A 15,475-nucleotide genomic window follows, 5' to 3' on the forward strand; every position below is an offset into this window, starting at 1 on the left:
ACCTCTTGGATGAGTCGTCACTGCACTCTTGGGGTAATATTGTTTGGCCAGCCACTGCTGGAAAGGTTCACCACTGTTCCATGTTTTCGCCATTTGTAGATAATGGTGGTTTGCTGGAGTCCCAAAGCTTTAGAAATGCCTTTATAATCTTTTCCAGACTGATATATCTCAATTAATCTCAGTTATGTTTTAACAGGGGGGCATCACTTTTTCACAAAGCGCCCTGTAGGTTTGGATTTTTTTCTCCCTTAATAATAAAAAGTTTAATTTAAAAACTGCATTTTGTGTTCAGTTGTGTTATCATTGCCAAATATTTAAATTTGTTTGATGATCTGAAACATTTAAGTGTTAAGTATTTTGGGTCTACCACTTGTCTTTTTTGTTCCATGATGCTCAGGATCTTTCAAATAATGTAAAATGACTGTCTTCCTGCGCACAACCTCAGCAGCAATGAGATGCTGCGAGAGGCCTTGCTTATGCAGCTCGACAATACGACCATGTTCAAAAAGAGAAAACTTCTTAGCTTTAGCCATTCGGAGGGCATGAGAGTGTGAATGCCTGACAGAAAATGAACATTTTGAGCAGATTTGGGCTTTTATAGCCTGTGGTCTTAAACTTTTGATCAGGTGATAAACAACCTATTTTAGTATAATTGTTGTTTTCAATAAATTGCTTTTTCAAAATGCTTTTTGTCTCTCTTCCCCTTCTTGTTTTTGCATATTGTAGCTCTACTTAAAACCTCATTAAGATCCAAATGTGCAAAATGCAAATTCTAGCAATTTTTCAACTGGTCTTAAGATTTTGATCAGGAGTGTATTTGATGATGGAACAAATATGCAGTCAGACTCACATCATATTTATTTGAAATACATGTTTTTAATATAAGTCACTGTATTTTCATTCATGTCTAAAATGTAACACTTGCTGCCATTTTCTAAGCATATTCTAAATGATTGTACTTTACACTGTACTTACAGTAAATCATTTGTAAGGCAGCATATCATCTCTACGCATCAGTCTTTGTAATTAATATGGAAGATAAAAATCACAAGTTTCCGCACAATATTTATTCATTGACATGTTAAAGACTGAAAACATAATTTTGTTCGCCAAATTATCAACTAACTTGTACATAATGTATTTTTTATTGTTGGCTTTGACTGTACACAAGTATTTATGAATAAACTACCGTAATACTTACGCTTCTCCGGCTTTGCGCCGTAATCACTGATCTGTACTAATAAATCTGGATAGACTAGGGGTCACCAACGTTTTTTCTAAATCGCAGATTTTGTAAATTTAAAAACCGCTAGAATAATGTATAAAGTTAATAACAACTCGTTACCCAAAAACCTCAAACAGTATTTCTCAATCAGAGAGGAGAAATATGATCTTAGGGGAAAATTAAACTTAAAACATTTATACGCGTGAACAACGCTGAAAACCCACAGCATTTCAGTGTGTGGAGTTAAATTATGGAACGGATTGAGTAAGGAACTCAAACAATGTACAGAGATTAGCAAATTCAAAAAACAATACAAGCAGTTGACGTTTGCTAAATACAAGGCAAAAGAGTCTTGATCATCACAATGATGTTCTGACAGGTTTGTTTTTTTTTTTGTTTATAAAAAAAGTTCTGTTCTTTATTCATATTTATTTTAAACATTTATTTATTTATTAATTATTATTATTATTATTATTATTATTATTATTATTATTATTATTATTATTGTTATTATTATTATTATTATTAATGTATATGTATTTATATACAGTATATTTTTTTGGGAGGGGGCGTGTCTTACCGTTATCTATTGTGTATTATCCTGACTATCATAGAAAACATGACATGGAATGCAGGAAGTGAACAACATGTACTGTACTAGATGTAGAATGGATGGGGGGGGTAGGATTAAATAAGCTTTACTTCTTCCTACTCCTTTTGGACATGTGGAACTGTGAAAAAAATGATTAATGAGATGTATTCCATTGTAACCTTCATGTTCAAATAAACTAAACCAAACCAAACCAAACCAAAATAATTTTGTCTCTGTTTCTCCTGTAATAACTTACTTGAGCAGTCGTGTTAATAACTTGTGTTGGGAAAAAATCTGGTCTCTTTTCCTCAAAAATGTTTTGTGGTTAACAAAGTGAAAGAAGTGTCATTTAAAATTATTCACCGATGTTATCCAGTTAAATCCTTCTTTATCAAATTCAAGTATGATGATTTAGATCTGAAATGTGCTTTTTGTGACTCCCATGCTGAGACTGTTGTTCATCTGTTTTGGAAATGTGACTATACCCGTAAACTGTGGCAAGATGTTTGTAGATTTATTTTAGATCATATCTGCTGTGATTTTGAGCTCCTCCTGCAAAATGTCCTTTTTGGCTTTGTAAAGAATGATGCTCCAGCTGACAAAGAATATTTTTAAATTAATCTAATTTTAATTCTTACAAATGTGAAAAGTGAAAAGTGAAACCCCTTTTTTATGTTTTCATGAAAGAAGTGAAGCTGTACTTCAAATCAATATCCTCTGCTAATAACAAGAAAGCTATCAAGACTATAAATCTTTGCTCCTACTTCAATATCCTTAATTCAATTTAATTTTCATTGCTCATGTCCCCTGGTGTATCTTACTTTAATTATTATTATTATTATTATCTTTATTCTTTTAATTTACTTATTAATCACTTTTCTGTTACTTTTTTATTTCTTTAATCTCGATTTCTGTATGATATATTTTATGTGTTTTTGTTATCCAACTGTTATTTTTTAATGCCAATGGTTTGATGCACTGTTAATGTAACTTGTAAGGCATTAATAAAGTTGATTGGAAAATATATATATATATAAAAAAAATTTAAAAGTAGGCTACAGACCCCGGGTTTAGACCACTGATTCTTTAAGTACAGATCAGTGGTTTAGACACAGCCTATGTTCTGCTGCCGTGGCGCTTTGTGCGTCATCTGCGCAGTTCACCGTGGAAAACGTTATTATTGCCCAAACCCGGAAGACAAAACCGGATACGTGTCAGGAAAAGGGAGATTCATTTTAAATGGGCGACAGTCGCCTAGCATAAGCAAATCGAGGAAGATTTATATTATACCTTCTCGTGGTCTATTATTTTACGGAGTAAAGAGCAACACACATCGGCGATGTTAACTAAATTTGAAACCAAGTCGGCCCGTGTTAAAGGTAAGAGCTGCAGCTAGCTCAGAGGCTAACGTTAGCAAGCTACTAAGTGAAAATTGTCTGTATTTATCGTATCATTGTCTATCTGTAAGTGTGCACCTTCTTGTGATATTTGGTATTTTCTCTAACTGTGTGTTGTAGGCTCGTGCTACAAAATGTGCTACAAAATGTGCTTCCCCGCTGTGGGATAAATAAAGTACAAATACAAATACAAATTCTTCTGTCGTAATCATGCTAACGCTATCGCCAGCTGATACCCCATTTTTAACTCTGCTTCTTCCATATAACCGCGTGATACATGCTTCTGGTTCATTCTAAATGGCTGCTTGCATATGCTATTATATATATTTTTATTTTTTTTAGGCCTAAGTTTCCATCCGAAGAGGCCATGGGTTCTTGCAAGTCTCCACAACGGAGTCATCCAATTGTGGGACTATCGGATGTGCACACTGATAGACAAGTTTGACGAGCACGATGGTAATACATGGATGTGTCTCATTCGTGATGTTGATCATTATTGATAGGCGGTTAATGTCTTTTTGGTTGTAACATCCATGTTGTGGGCCTGTTCAGGCCCTGTTCGTGGAATTGACTTTCACAAACAGCAGCCCCTGTTTGTGTCTGGGGGAGATGACTACAAAATCAAGGTAATCTTGAGTTTTAGTAATCGTGTTAAGTTCAAAATAACTTCTTTACGTGTTACATTGGCTCTGGGTAACGTGTAAAGTTGCTACCCCACAATCAAATAGTTGTAGAATAACAAATGTTGTGTTTTGATGAGGTTTGGAACTACAAGCTGAGACGTTGCCTCTTTACCCTCCTGGGACATCTGGACTACATCAGAACCACCTTTTTCCACCATGTGAGTTGTCCGTCTGTCATCTGCTATTTATGTTTGCGTGTCAGACCTGCATATTGACATTCACATGCTTCTTTCTAGGAGTACCCCTGGATTCTCAGCGCCTCCGATGACCAGACCATTCGCATTTGGAATTGGCAGTCCAGGACTTGTGTCTGGTAATGAATGGCTCATCAGTAAACTTCAAATGTAACAATGATGCTCACCATTTATCTCTGCCTCTTTTGTCTTCCTGTCAACAGTGTGCTGACTGGCCATAATCACTATGTGATGTGCGCTCAATTCCACCCGTCGGAGGACCTGGTGGTCTCGGCCAGCCTTGACCAGACCGTGCGGGTGTGGGATATCTCCGGTGAGGGCTTTGGGACAAGCGGAGCACAGGGGGATAGGGATAGGGCCAGGCAGTGTTGACGGAGGGTTGCTGGTGTATAATTGGTGGAAACTGAATCCATCCCTGTTGAAATTCCAGCTTATTCTGATGTTAAACAAAATGTTACCATGCAAAACAAATGAATTGTCATGGTTTATTTGTTTTTGTTTTTTTTTTTTTTTACTCCAGAAAAAGTGATATTTCAACAGAGGCGTGTTCACTTTTTGTCAGATGAGGAAAAGGCTGAAACAGGACCAGAAGTCCTGGACCTTTCTTTTTCTCATTGACGTGAATAAGACGAATCTCTGGACTGAATGCACAAACACCTTCTTTCAAGACCGATTCATTGATGATTAGTTTATTATCTATTGAGCAAAAAGCCTTAAATTACTTCTTAAGAAAACCAGGGAGGTGTTTGTGTGCCTTTGCATGCTCTTAATATGTTTGCTGTTGGTGTTTCTTGCTTGTTTTGGGGGTTAACTCTTCCTTCTGTTTGCTTGTCTTCTCAGTAACTAACCACTAACCCCCCCTCCCCACAAATTCTATACACATTTCATCGCTTATTTTATAATTACAGGAGTTTTTCCCCATACTTTGTGTGCTATACGATGCACACACTATCTCTCCAACACTTGCATCATTTTACTTAATTTCCAGCTGAATTGCATCAATAACAAACTGTATCCATTACTAAGAGCTTTTTCAAATCTTTTCTTTAATCTCTCCGGTCTGCCATTCTAGATCTGACATGGCATTTACACAGACCTAACATGAAGTATAGCCTTATTTATATTTACTACAATCAACTTGTGCAGGGGTGCCCATTACGTCGATCGCGAGCTACCGGTAGATCGCGAAGGTAGTGTGGCTTCATTGCATGAATGTCACTTCGTAGATGTCATATAACATCAGTCAGCTGACATTAAGCTCCCCTCGTCATTCGCTGGTGCTCCTCCTACGGCAAAGATAAAGTGATGAGCAGATGTATCAAGCTACACAGAGATGCAACTTTCATCTTTATTATTGTCATTACGGATAAACTAACTTGGTCGTAAGATGCCTGTATCTATAACAAAAGTTATCAATTTATTTGTAACTACTACTAGTTTTATTTGTAACAATTGTTTGATGGCTTTGCTTTGCGTCCTGAACTCCACTATAGAAATGTAGGTTTTGTACATTTCCGCCTCTTCAAGTATTATTTCATGAATAATTGGAAAATGTGCCCATTGCAGAAACCTTTTTAATATATTTCCCTGATTTCGGCTGCATTGTTATTTGCATAATCTTTCATTTCTTGTGAATCTAATGTTTGAGAGCAAATACTAGCGTTTGCAGTTAGCTAATTGGACGTAATAAATGGTGTGTGTGTGTGTGTGTGTGTGTGTGTGTGTGTGTGTAATGAATGCTATGTAATTATTTTAATTGAGATACTACTCAGGTTATGTACACAACTATTGAGGAATTGTGTGTCGTTATGTTTATTGCCATATTGAATGAATTCTGAAGTTGAATGTTATCAACTACTTTGATTAGCGGTAAACTTTGAAACTGTGAATATGAAATACTAATCATTAGTATTTAGTGTACCAGTTATTTTATTTTAAAATATATATATGTGTATATATATGTGTATATATATGTATACAGAATATATGTATACAGTATATGTATATATGTATACAGTATATGTATATATGTGTGTGTATGTTACCCATATTTATAAATATAGTAAATTATATTCCATTTATTTATTTCATTTTAAAAGTAGCTCGCAGACTGAAAAAGTGTGAGCACCCCTGAACTAGTGCATTATTATTGCTAACCTATAACTGTAAAAAGTCAGATTTAACTTTGCATGCGACTCATCCAACAGAGCACGAGCAAGGCAGTAATAATAGTCATGTTCCATTTTTATTTTCCTTACATCTGATGCCCCATCAGAGCACGTCTTTACGACACCACAATGCACCATCCACTCCATCGCTCCATATCAGCCACGCCTCTTCCCCTATGTGCCCCCCTTATCCTTGTCCTACCTGGAAACATCCGCATTTGCACAGGGGTTCTTAGTTCCATCCCATTGCCCTTTTTTCCCCCTCCATTTCTTTATGCTGCTGAACCAGTCACTCACCACGTTGTTTCTTCAGGCAGGAGTCACCGACACAAGCTGTGCTGTCGCTTAAGATTACCAACCAAACATGGCTCATTTTCCTCTCTAACCTAATCAGATTCAATGTGTAGGCAGCTGGAGGTAGAGCAAAGGTTGTGTCAGTGTGTTTCTATCCTGAGTGTGTGTCTACTGGTCCAGCAGTTGTTGTCTCTTGCCCAAACTAGCTTCTTTCCTCCTGGCCATTGTTGTCATGTTTGATTTGGTTTTTTTTTTTTTTTTTTTACTTGTTTTTCACCTCTGTACTGTGCTTGTGCCCTGTGCAAACAACAATATGGCTCCCCTGCCTGTCGCACCCGGTGCTGTGAATGTTGGTTCCAGGTCTGAGGAAGAAGAACCTGTCTCCCGGTGCTGTGGAGACGGAGGTCCGTGGCTTATCCGGTGTCGATTTGTTCGGGGCCTCAGATGCCGTCGTCAAGCATGTGCTGGAGGTGGGAGAAGGGTTTGTGTGCCCTTAGTTTGAAAGAAATCACATCAAATGAGACATTTACATGTATTTTCTTATGCTTCCAAGGTATTCGTTATTCAAATTTGTGTGTCTTTGTCCAGGGTCATGACCGAGGGGTCAACTGGGCAGCCTTCCACCCAAGCATGCCTCTTATTGTCTCGGGGGCTGACGACAGACAGGTCAAGATCTGGCGGATGAATGGTAAGAAGTAAACCTGCTCCATATTTGCTTTATTACGAATATCTGATATACAGTGTTCCCTCACTGTATTGCGGTTCACCTTTCTCAGACTCGCTCTTTCGCAATTTTTTTTTGTGCAATTTTAGTGTGTGTGACTCATTTCTCTCCAACCTCATAGGTTGAGCATTAACATTCAAATGAAGTGTTTGAACTTGGAGAGTGTTTAAACAAGAGAGAAATGTTAATGCCTGTCAGAGAAAAGTGTATGAAGTGTGTAGTGAGGGATTTTACAGCCTTAAAACATATATAATAATTGTAAAAAAAATAATAATAATAAAGTCCTTTGCAGATTTTACTTATTGCAGGCTATTTTGGGAACCTATCCCCTGCGATAGACAAGGGAACACTGTACTGATATTTTTCAGCACTTCATTACTGATGCCGATATAGGGTGCAACACTTTCCCGAATATGTCATGTCACATCTAATGTAATGAATCAACACATTATGCTTCTTTTACTGTGATGCCACTGGATGCATTTCACAAATGCGTCCATATTTTGTGCCATTTTTATTTTAAACATTTGGTCTCAACTAAATTGTCATTAAAAAAATCATGACCAACAGTCAACTATATCTGTTATACCATATCCTCCAACTATCAACAAGTAAGGCACGCTAGTCTTAATAAATTCACAAATAAGAATACAATTAAATAATGCTGGCAACAATACAATTTGGACAATTTCTATGTGGCACAAACATCCGTATAAGAACAAAGTACAACATATGAAACTCTAATACAATCAGTGAAATTATAAACTGTTCTCATTCAGCATGTCACCCATTACTTATTACGTACAGTAGTTAGCTGCAGGTACGCTAGCTGCATGTATCTCTGTGATTCTTCCTGAAGTGATTAGATGAGAAGTATGAAAGGAAGACTCCTTACTCCCCCCTCGCAGCATTTTACAGTCATTGCGAAATGCATATTCATAATCCAAAGGCGAAACTTGGAAATAATTTCACATCGCGGACATACTGAGCTACTGTTACTGTGTGGACCACGACATCATCATCGGCAAAAAAAATTGCTACCAATACGAACCAAACCATTTTTATGCTAATATTGGCTGATAATATTGGTCTATGGTACAAGTCCTCCTCATACTTATCACCTGATTCAAATAGCGCTGGGCAAATAGGCACAAAAAACTTGTCTTTCATTATTCTGGAGCCAGCAGCAGATTTTCTCTTAAGAATACATAGAAGATAGCTAGAAGATATATTTTTGACAGATCCAGATTGTTGCTTAGTTGGCTTTTCTACCCAAAAATGACATCATTTCTACATAACGTTGTATTGGGGTGTAATAGTTTTCCTTTTTGGTCGTTCCTCCTCCAGAGTCCAAGGCTTGGGAGCTGGATACGTGCCGTGGTCACTACAACAACGTCTCCTGTGCGGTTTTCCATCCGCGCCAGGAGCTCATCTTGTCAAACTCGGAGGACAAGAGCATCCGTGTGTGGGACATGTCAAAGAGGACCGGAGTGCAGACCTTTCGCCGGGACCATGATCGCTTCTGGGTGCTGTGCGCTCACCCAAACCTCAACCTGTTTGCTGCTGGTGCGTAATGCATCAGTAGTTTCTGAAGGATGGAATTGCTCCGAATATGATGACTAACTTTGCTGTGTTGCCGCCAGGCCACGACAGCGGCATGATCGTGTTCAAGCTGGAGCGTGAGCGCCCAGCGTACGCCGTCCACGGCAACATGCTCTACTATGTCAAGGAGCGCTTCCTGCGTCAGCTGGACTTCAACAGCAGCAAGGACAGTGCTGTCATGCAGCTGCGCAGGTGGGCTTTTTATTCAGCAGTTAGCTCCATTAATTTATTTTTTTTGATGCACAAACGAGTGAAAACATTTTGTCGTCTTGTTCCAGTGGGTCCAAGTTTCCAGTGTTCAGCATGTCCTATAACCCTGCTGAGAATGCTGTCCTGCTCTGCACTGTTAGTGTCTCTATACAACAATCACTCACTGCACAAACAATGACAGTGTCTATTCATTTTTAATTGATTAATTTTAATATATAAAACTATTTACCTCCTTCAGAGGGCGACCAACTTGGAGAACAGCACCTATGATTTGTACTCTATTCCCAAAGAGAGCGACTCCCAGAACCCTGATGGTATGGTAATCCTGTGAAGTCGACCCAGATCTATACTCTCGTCTTGAATTGTGTGTAATTTCAAATTGTGTTAGCATTTACAGTAATGTTGCCCATGTCTTTTTCAGCACCGGAAGGGAAGAGGTCCTCTGGCCTGACAGCCGTGTGGGTGGCAAGAAACAGATTTGCCGTCTTGGACCGAATGCACTCTGTAAGTATCCTTTCATTTCACCAGCATATCGTACTTCCATTGGGTTATTGAAAATGAAGCTACTTTGGGTTGAAGAAAATAACTGTTCTGAATTCCTTCTCTTTCCCACTGACTGCATCCTCGTCTTCTCCTCTGCAGCTGCTGATCAAGAACTTGAAGAACGAGATTGTGAAGAAAGTGCAGGTGCCGAGCTGTGAGGAGATCTTCTACGCGGGAACTGGCTCGCTGCTGCTGCGAGACGCCGACGGCATGACGCTGTTTGACGTGCAGCAGAAACGCTCACTGGCTACCGTGAAGATAGCCAAAGTCAAGTACGTGGTGTGGAGCGCCGACACCAGCCACGTGGCTCTGCTGGCTAAGCACGGTGAGTGCCAACCACCAAGTATTACGCTTGCATGCAGCTTTCAAGCAAACTAAAACAGCCTAAATTGTTCCCAACCCGCTTGTCCTGCAGCCATTATGATCTGCAACCGTAAGCTGGAGAGTCTGTGCAATATCCATGAGAACATTCGAGTGAAGAGTGGAGCCTGGGACGAGAGCGGAGTCTTTATTTACACCACCTCCAACCACATCAAATACGCCCTCACCTCTGGGTACGCTCACATTCACATCATTTTTTCATCATTTCTATTTTGAGACGAGTTGTGGTAGAATTCAAGTTAACGCCTTGCAGTGTGTCACTGTCTCTGTGTAGTGATCATGGCATCATCAGGACCCTGGACCTGCCCATCTATGTGACCCGTGTACGAGGCAACAGTGTTTACTGCCTGGACAGGGAGTGCCGACCACGCGTCCTCACCATTGACCCCACAGAGTACCGCTTCAAACTGGCCCTGGTTAACCGCAAGTATGATGAGGTGCGTCCCTACTGAGCTGACTAATACCTCAAGGAAAAAGAGGATGGCACACCCAGAGCATTAATGTTAGGTTGCACCGATAATGTTACATTAATGAGTGCACATTTACACCGAACCTTTCTTGTACCTTTCAGGTGCTTCACATGGTTCGCAACGCCAAGCTGGTGGGACAGTCCATCATTGCCTACCTGCAGAAGAAGGGCTATCCTGAGGTAGCTCTGCATTTTGTCAAAGATGAGAAGACTCGCTTCAGCCTGGCTTTGGAGTGTGGAAACATCGAGGTAGTCGGGCTAGACCCAGAATTTCCACTTCCCTGTATCTCTTAAGATAGTCACCTGAAATATTACAAGTTCCTCATCAAAGTCTCTCTTTTTGCTCGCTGTGTACCAAGGTGGCTCTGGAGGCTGCCAAGGCGCTGGATGAGCGCAGCTGCTGGGAGAGTCTGGGCGAGGCTGCGCTGCTGCAGGGTCACCACCAGGTGGTGGAGATGTGCTACCAGAGGACTAAAAACTTTGACAAGCTCACCTTCCTCTACCTCATCACGGGAAATCTGGCCAAGCTGCGCAAGATGATGAAGATTGGTGAGAAATGGAGATTTTGTTGTTTTATTTTGGTGATGTTCCCTAATGTGTGTGTGCGTGTGTGCTCTGTTTTTGTAGCTGAGATCAGGAAAGACATGAGCGGCCAATACCAGGCTGCCCTCTACTTGGGAGATGTCAGCGAGAGAGTACGCATCCTGAAGAACTGTGGCCAGAGTGAGTTTAATTTCATTTTCAAGACACATTCACATTTTAAGTCCAAACACATGATGCCAACATGTGTTTCCAGAGTCTCTGGCTTACCTCACTGCTGCCACCTATGGACTGGATGAAGAAGCAGAGGCCCTCAAGGAGACGTTTGATCCAGAGGAGGAGGCTGTATGCCCATACATGTAAAGCTAAGTCATAAATGGAAACATTTGTGAATAAAACATTTTGATGTCTTTTGTAGGTACCTGAGGTTGATTCCAATGCACAGCTGCTGCAGCCGCCCCCGCCCATCAACCCCCTTGACACCAACTGGCCTCTGCTCACTGTCTCAAAGGGCTTTTTTGAGGGAGCCATTGCAGCCAAGGGTATTATATATACATGCAAGCATGTGATTGAAGGCAATCAGCCGTGTGACAACAGGGTTCATTTTTTTTAGGAAAAGCAAGTCAGATGGCTGCAGATCTGGACATGGATGTCTCCGGAGGCGAGGGCTGGGGAGACGATGCTGAGCTTCAGCTGGATGAAGGTAATGATCATTTACAACACAAGAGTAGTAACAATTATGCTAATGATTCACCTTGTAAAGAAGCTGTATCCATTTTCTTTCAGATGGTTTCATGGATGCCCAGGATGGATTTGGAGAGGAAGGAGGAGCAAAAGAGGAGGGAGGCGGCTGGGAGGTTGAGGAGGACCTGGACCTTCCTCCAGAACTGGTAGGAGAGCTGCCATCGTTTCATTCATTAGACTGCAAATCAAAATCTCTAAATATAAAGTGGTGTGAAAAAGTGTTTGCCCCCTTCCTGATTTGTTATTTTTTTGCATGTTTCTCACACTTAAATGTTTCAGATCATCAAACAAATTTAAATATTAGTCAATGACAACACAAAATTATATTTTTAAATGAAACTTTTTATTATTAAGGGAGAAAAAAACATGGCCCTGTGTGAAAAAGTGATTGCCACCCTTAGCAGCAAAAACTGCAATCAAGTGTTTGCGATAACTTGCAATAAGTCAGTCTCTTACAGCGCTGTGGAGGAATTTTGACCCAGTCATCTTTGCAGAATTGTTGTAGTTCAGCCACATTGGAGTGTTTTCGAGCATGAACTGTTTTTAAGATCATGCCACAGCATCTGTGAATCACTGTCCTACTGCAGAATCCAAGTTTGTTTCAGCTTGAGGTCATGCACAGATGGCCGGACATTCTCCTTCAGAATTCTTTGGTAGACAGCAGAATTCATGGTTCCATTTATCACCATGTCTCCCGGGTCCTGAAGCGGCAAAAAAGCCCCGGACCATCACAGTGCCACCACCATATTTTACTGTTGGTGTGATCTTTTTCTGAAATGAGGCCTTACTTTTATGCCGGATGTAATGGGACACACACCTTCCAAAAAGTTCCGCTTTTGACTCCTCGGACCACAGAGTATTTTCCCAAAGGCCTTGGGGATCATCAAGATATTTTCTGGCAAAATTGAGACGAGCCTTAATGTTCTTTTTGTTCAGCAGTGGTTTTCATCTGGGAACTCTGCTATGCAGGCCCTTTTTGTCCAGTGTCTTTCTTATAGTAGAGTTATTATGGAGTCCTTAACACTGACCTTAACTGGGGCAAATGAGGCCTGCAGTTCTTTCGATGTTGTTGTGGGGTCTTTTGTGACCTCTTTGGTGAGTTGTCGCTGCGCTCTTGGGGTATTTTTGTTTGGCCGGCCACTCCTGGGAACATTCAGACAGATGTTAAATAATCTTAGTTATGTTTTAACAGGGTGCGCAATCGCTTTGTCACACCGGGCCATGTAGGTTTGTTTTTTCTCTCCCTTCAAATAAAAAGTTTCATTCAAACTGCATTTTGTGTTCAGTTGTGTCATTCAATAATATTTACATTTCTTAGTTGATCTGAAACATTGTTTGTTTATCACAAGTGTGATAAACATGCAAAAAAAAGAAATCGGGAAGGGGGTAAACACTTTTTCACACCACTCTATATTACTCTTTGGCATAAGGACCTGCCGGCTGGTGCAGGAGGATCAACAGAGGATGGCTTCTTCATCCCACCCACCAAGGGAATGAGTCCCACCCAAATGTGGTGCAACAACTCACAGCTGCCAGTGGACCACATGCTGGCTGGTTCCTTTGAGACCGCGATGAGAGTACGACACTGACTTGCTCACATATGCCATGAACCTGTGATTGTTGTCGTCTTTTCAAAAGATCCTCTGTCATCACAGCTTCTCCACGACCAAATTGGAGTGGTCAACTTTGGCCCCTATAAGTCGCTCTTCATGCAGACCATGTCAAGGGGCCGCACCTGCTACCTGGCCCTGCCCTCTCTGCCCTGCCTGCGGGGCAATCCCCAAAGGAACTGGAAGGTACTGCAGTACCACTTTGATGTGCATTTATTTCGTGTATTTTATATATTTGTTCCTTTCAGGACTGCGGCGCAAAGCAGGGGCTGCCTGCTGTGGGACTCCGCCTCTCGGACCTCATTGCCCGTCTACAGCAATGCTACCAGATGACCACCTCTGGACGTTTTGAGGAGGCTGTGGAGCGCTTCAGAGGCATCCTGCTGTCTGTTCCTCTGCTTGTCGTCGACAACAAGCAGGAGATTGCTGAGGTTAGCTAGTCACCACACCTGACTAAATTTATGATGTAGGAAAATGGTACCTTAATTATATCTTACTCTAACTTATAATCTTATTTGTGTTGAAAACTCTTAACCGCTCAAATTTTGGCTTGAAATGCTCCCGTGGATCTGAATATTTATTTTACCTTCAATGTTTTAGGCTCAACAGTTGATCACCATTTGCAAAGAGTACATTGTGGGTCTGACCATGGAAACTGAGAGGAAGAAGCTGCCCAAAGACACACTAGATGAGCAGAAGAGGCTTTGTGAAGTGAGAGTTTACTCCAGGGGTCACCGTTTTTCCTTGTGACAGCTACTTTTACAAAATGAAAATGGCGAAGAGCTATTCATTTTTGTAACATTTATTTTCAGAGCTTATTTTAAAACCAAACAAAGCGAATATGCTTGTTTTACCAGAACATTAACAAAATGCTGGTGTCCACAACTCACATTTTGTATTTCAGAATGCATTTCTTTCTACTGTTCTTTCATTATTAACTGAAAACCTGAATGAAAAGCAGGCTTGCGGGCACCTCATGTGGTCGTTGGGGGCTACCTGGTGCCCGCGGGCACCACGTTTGTGACCCCTGGTTTACTCATATCAGTCTTGTTTTCTTATTTCCCCCCGAGAAGAAACAGTTTCCTAAATAGTTTTGTGCTTTACAGATGGCCGCCTACTTCACTCACTGTAATCTCCAGCCCGTCCACATGGTGCTGGTGTTGCGCACAGCTCTGAACCTCTTCTTCAAACTGCGGAACTTCAAGACAGCCGCCAGCTTTGCGCGACGCCTGCTCGAGCTCGGACCCAAGCCTGATGTTGCTCTGCAGGTAATTTGTCAAACACATTCTTTTACTGAGGCATTATTTCGTGTCATTGTGTTAAAAAGATGTCCGTTTCCCACCGCCTCTCTTCCTCAGACACGCAAGATTTTGGCAGCCTGCGAGAAGAACTTGACAGACGCGCACCAGTTGAACTACGATCCCCATAATCCCTTTGACCTGTGCGCTGCCTCCTTTGTCCCCTTGTACCGTGGACGTCCGGTCGAAAAGTGTCCACTCTCTGGAGCCTGCTACTGTCCCACATACAAAGGACAGGTCTGCAGGGTCACACAGGTAGGCAGACACAGAAAACTGCAAACCTCCTTCGTGTTTTAAAGGTGTTTTGACATTATCTTTGTGTCATAGGTGACCGAGATCGGCAAGGACGTGATTGGTCTGCGTGTGAGTCCGCTTCAGTTCCGTTGAGAAGTTGGGAAGAGACAAAATCTGTTCGTCAAATCTATTGAAAAGAAACAGACATGAATTAGAATAGATTTGAACACAGCAATGCTAACCATTTGTAATACTTTCAGCTATAGTAATTATGCAACTCGCTTCTGTTTTATGCTTTGTCATCTGTGTGGTGGCTTTAATCAGCTCTTTACTGTTAGTATGAGTGAGCAGCTTATGTAAAATCATAAGAACACAGCTATGTAACATGGGGAACAAATAAAATACCGGTCACATGAAAGAAATGTAGTGTGTGTGTGTGTGTTTTTGGCATCAGTGTCTAAAGATATTTGAGGAGAAAAAAATCCAAGTGAAAACCTAAATAAAAGAGTGCAACGCTTGTTAAGATGTGGCGAATTACACTTCAAAATTACATAGGTTTTAAATACA

General features: G+C 40.9%; 1 protein-coding gene across 1 annotated transcript; it reads left to right on the forward strand.

Moving 5' to 3' along the window:
- Positions 1-2,987: 2,987 nt before the first annotated feature.
- On the forward strand, positions 2,988-15,330 carry copa (COPI coat complex subunit alpha). The gene is made up of 30 exons (XM_054768931.1): positions 2,988-3,196; positions 3,557-3,670; positions 3,767-3,840; positions 3,975-4,055; positions 4,134-4,210; positions 4,295-4,404; positions 6,914-7,023; positions 7,142-7,241; positions 8,625-8,843; positions 8,921-9,071; positions 9,158-9,224; positions 9,328-9,403; positions 9,511-9,593; positions 9,732-9,957; positions 10,048-10,186; positions 10,288-10,450; positions 10,585-10,731; positions 10,842-11,031; positions 11,110-11,205; positions 11,279-11,367; positions 11,441-11,564; positions 11,636-11,725; positions 11,809-11,912; positions 13,197-13,343; positions 13,422-13,562; positions 13,625-13,807; positions 13,977-14,087; positions 14,483-14,644; positions 14,735-14,929; positions 15,002-15,330. The coding sequence occupies exons 1-30, from the start codon at positions 3,157-3,159 to the stop codon at positions 15,059-15,061; spliced, it is 3,669 nt and encodes a 1,222-aa protein (XP_054624906.1). The 5' UTR covers positions 2,988-3,156; the 3' UTR covers positions 15,062-15,330.
- The last annotated feature ends 145 nt before the right edge of the window (positions 15,331-15,475 follow it).

Source organism: Dunckerocampus dactyliophorus, chromosome 2, assembly GCF_027744805.1.
Source record: "Dunckerocampus dactyliophorus isolate RoL2022-P2 chromosome 2, RoL_Ddac_1.1, whole genome shotgun sequence".
Classification (NCBI taxonomy): domain Eukaryota; kingdom Metazoa; phylum Chordata; class Actinopteri; order Syngnathiformes; family Syngnathidae; genus Dunckerocampus; species Dunckerocampus dactyliophorus.

What these genes read in the sequence shown, in the direction of transcription:
- copa (XM_054768931.1), top strand. Translation starts at nt 3,157, where the DNA reads ATGTTAACTAAATTTGAAACCAAGTCGGCCCGTGTTAAAG. An exon ending in GGCTCTGCTGGCTAAGCACG is followed by an intron (nt 9,958 to 10,047) that starts GTGAGTGCCAAC and finishes CTTGTCCTGCAG; the next exon opens with CCATTATGATCTGCAACCGT. An exon ending in GCGCAAGATGATGAAGATTG is followed by an intron (nt 11,032 to 11,109) that starts GTGAGAAATGGA and finishes CTGTTTTTGTAG; the next exon opens with CTGAGATCAGGAAAGACATG.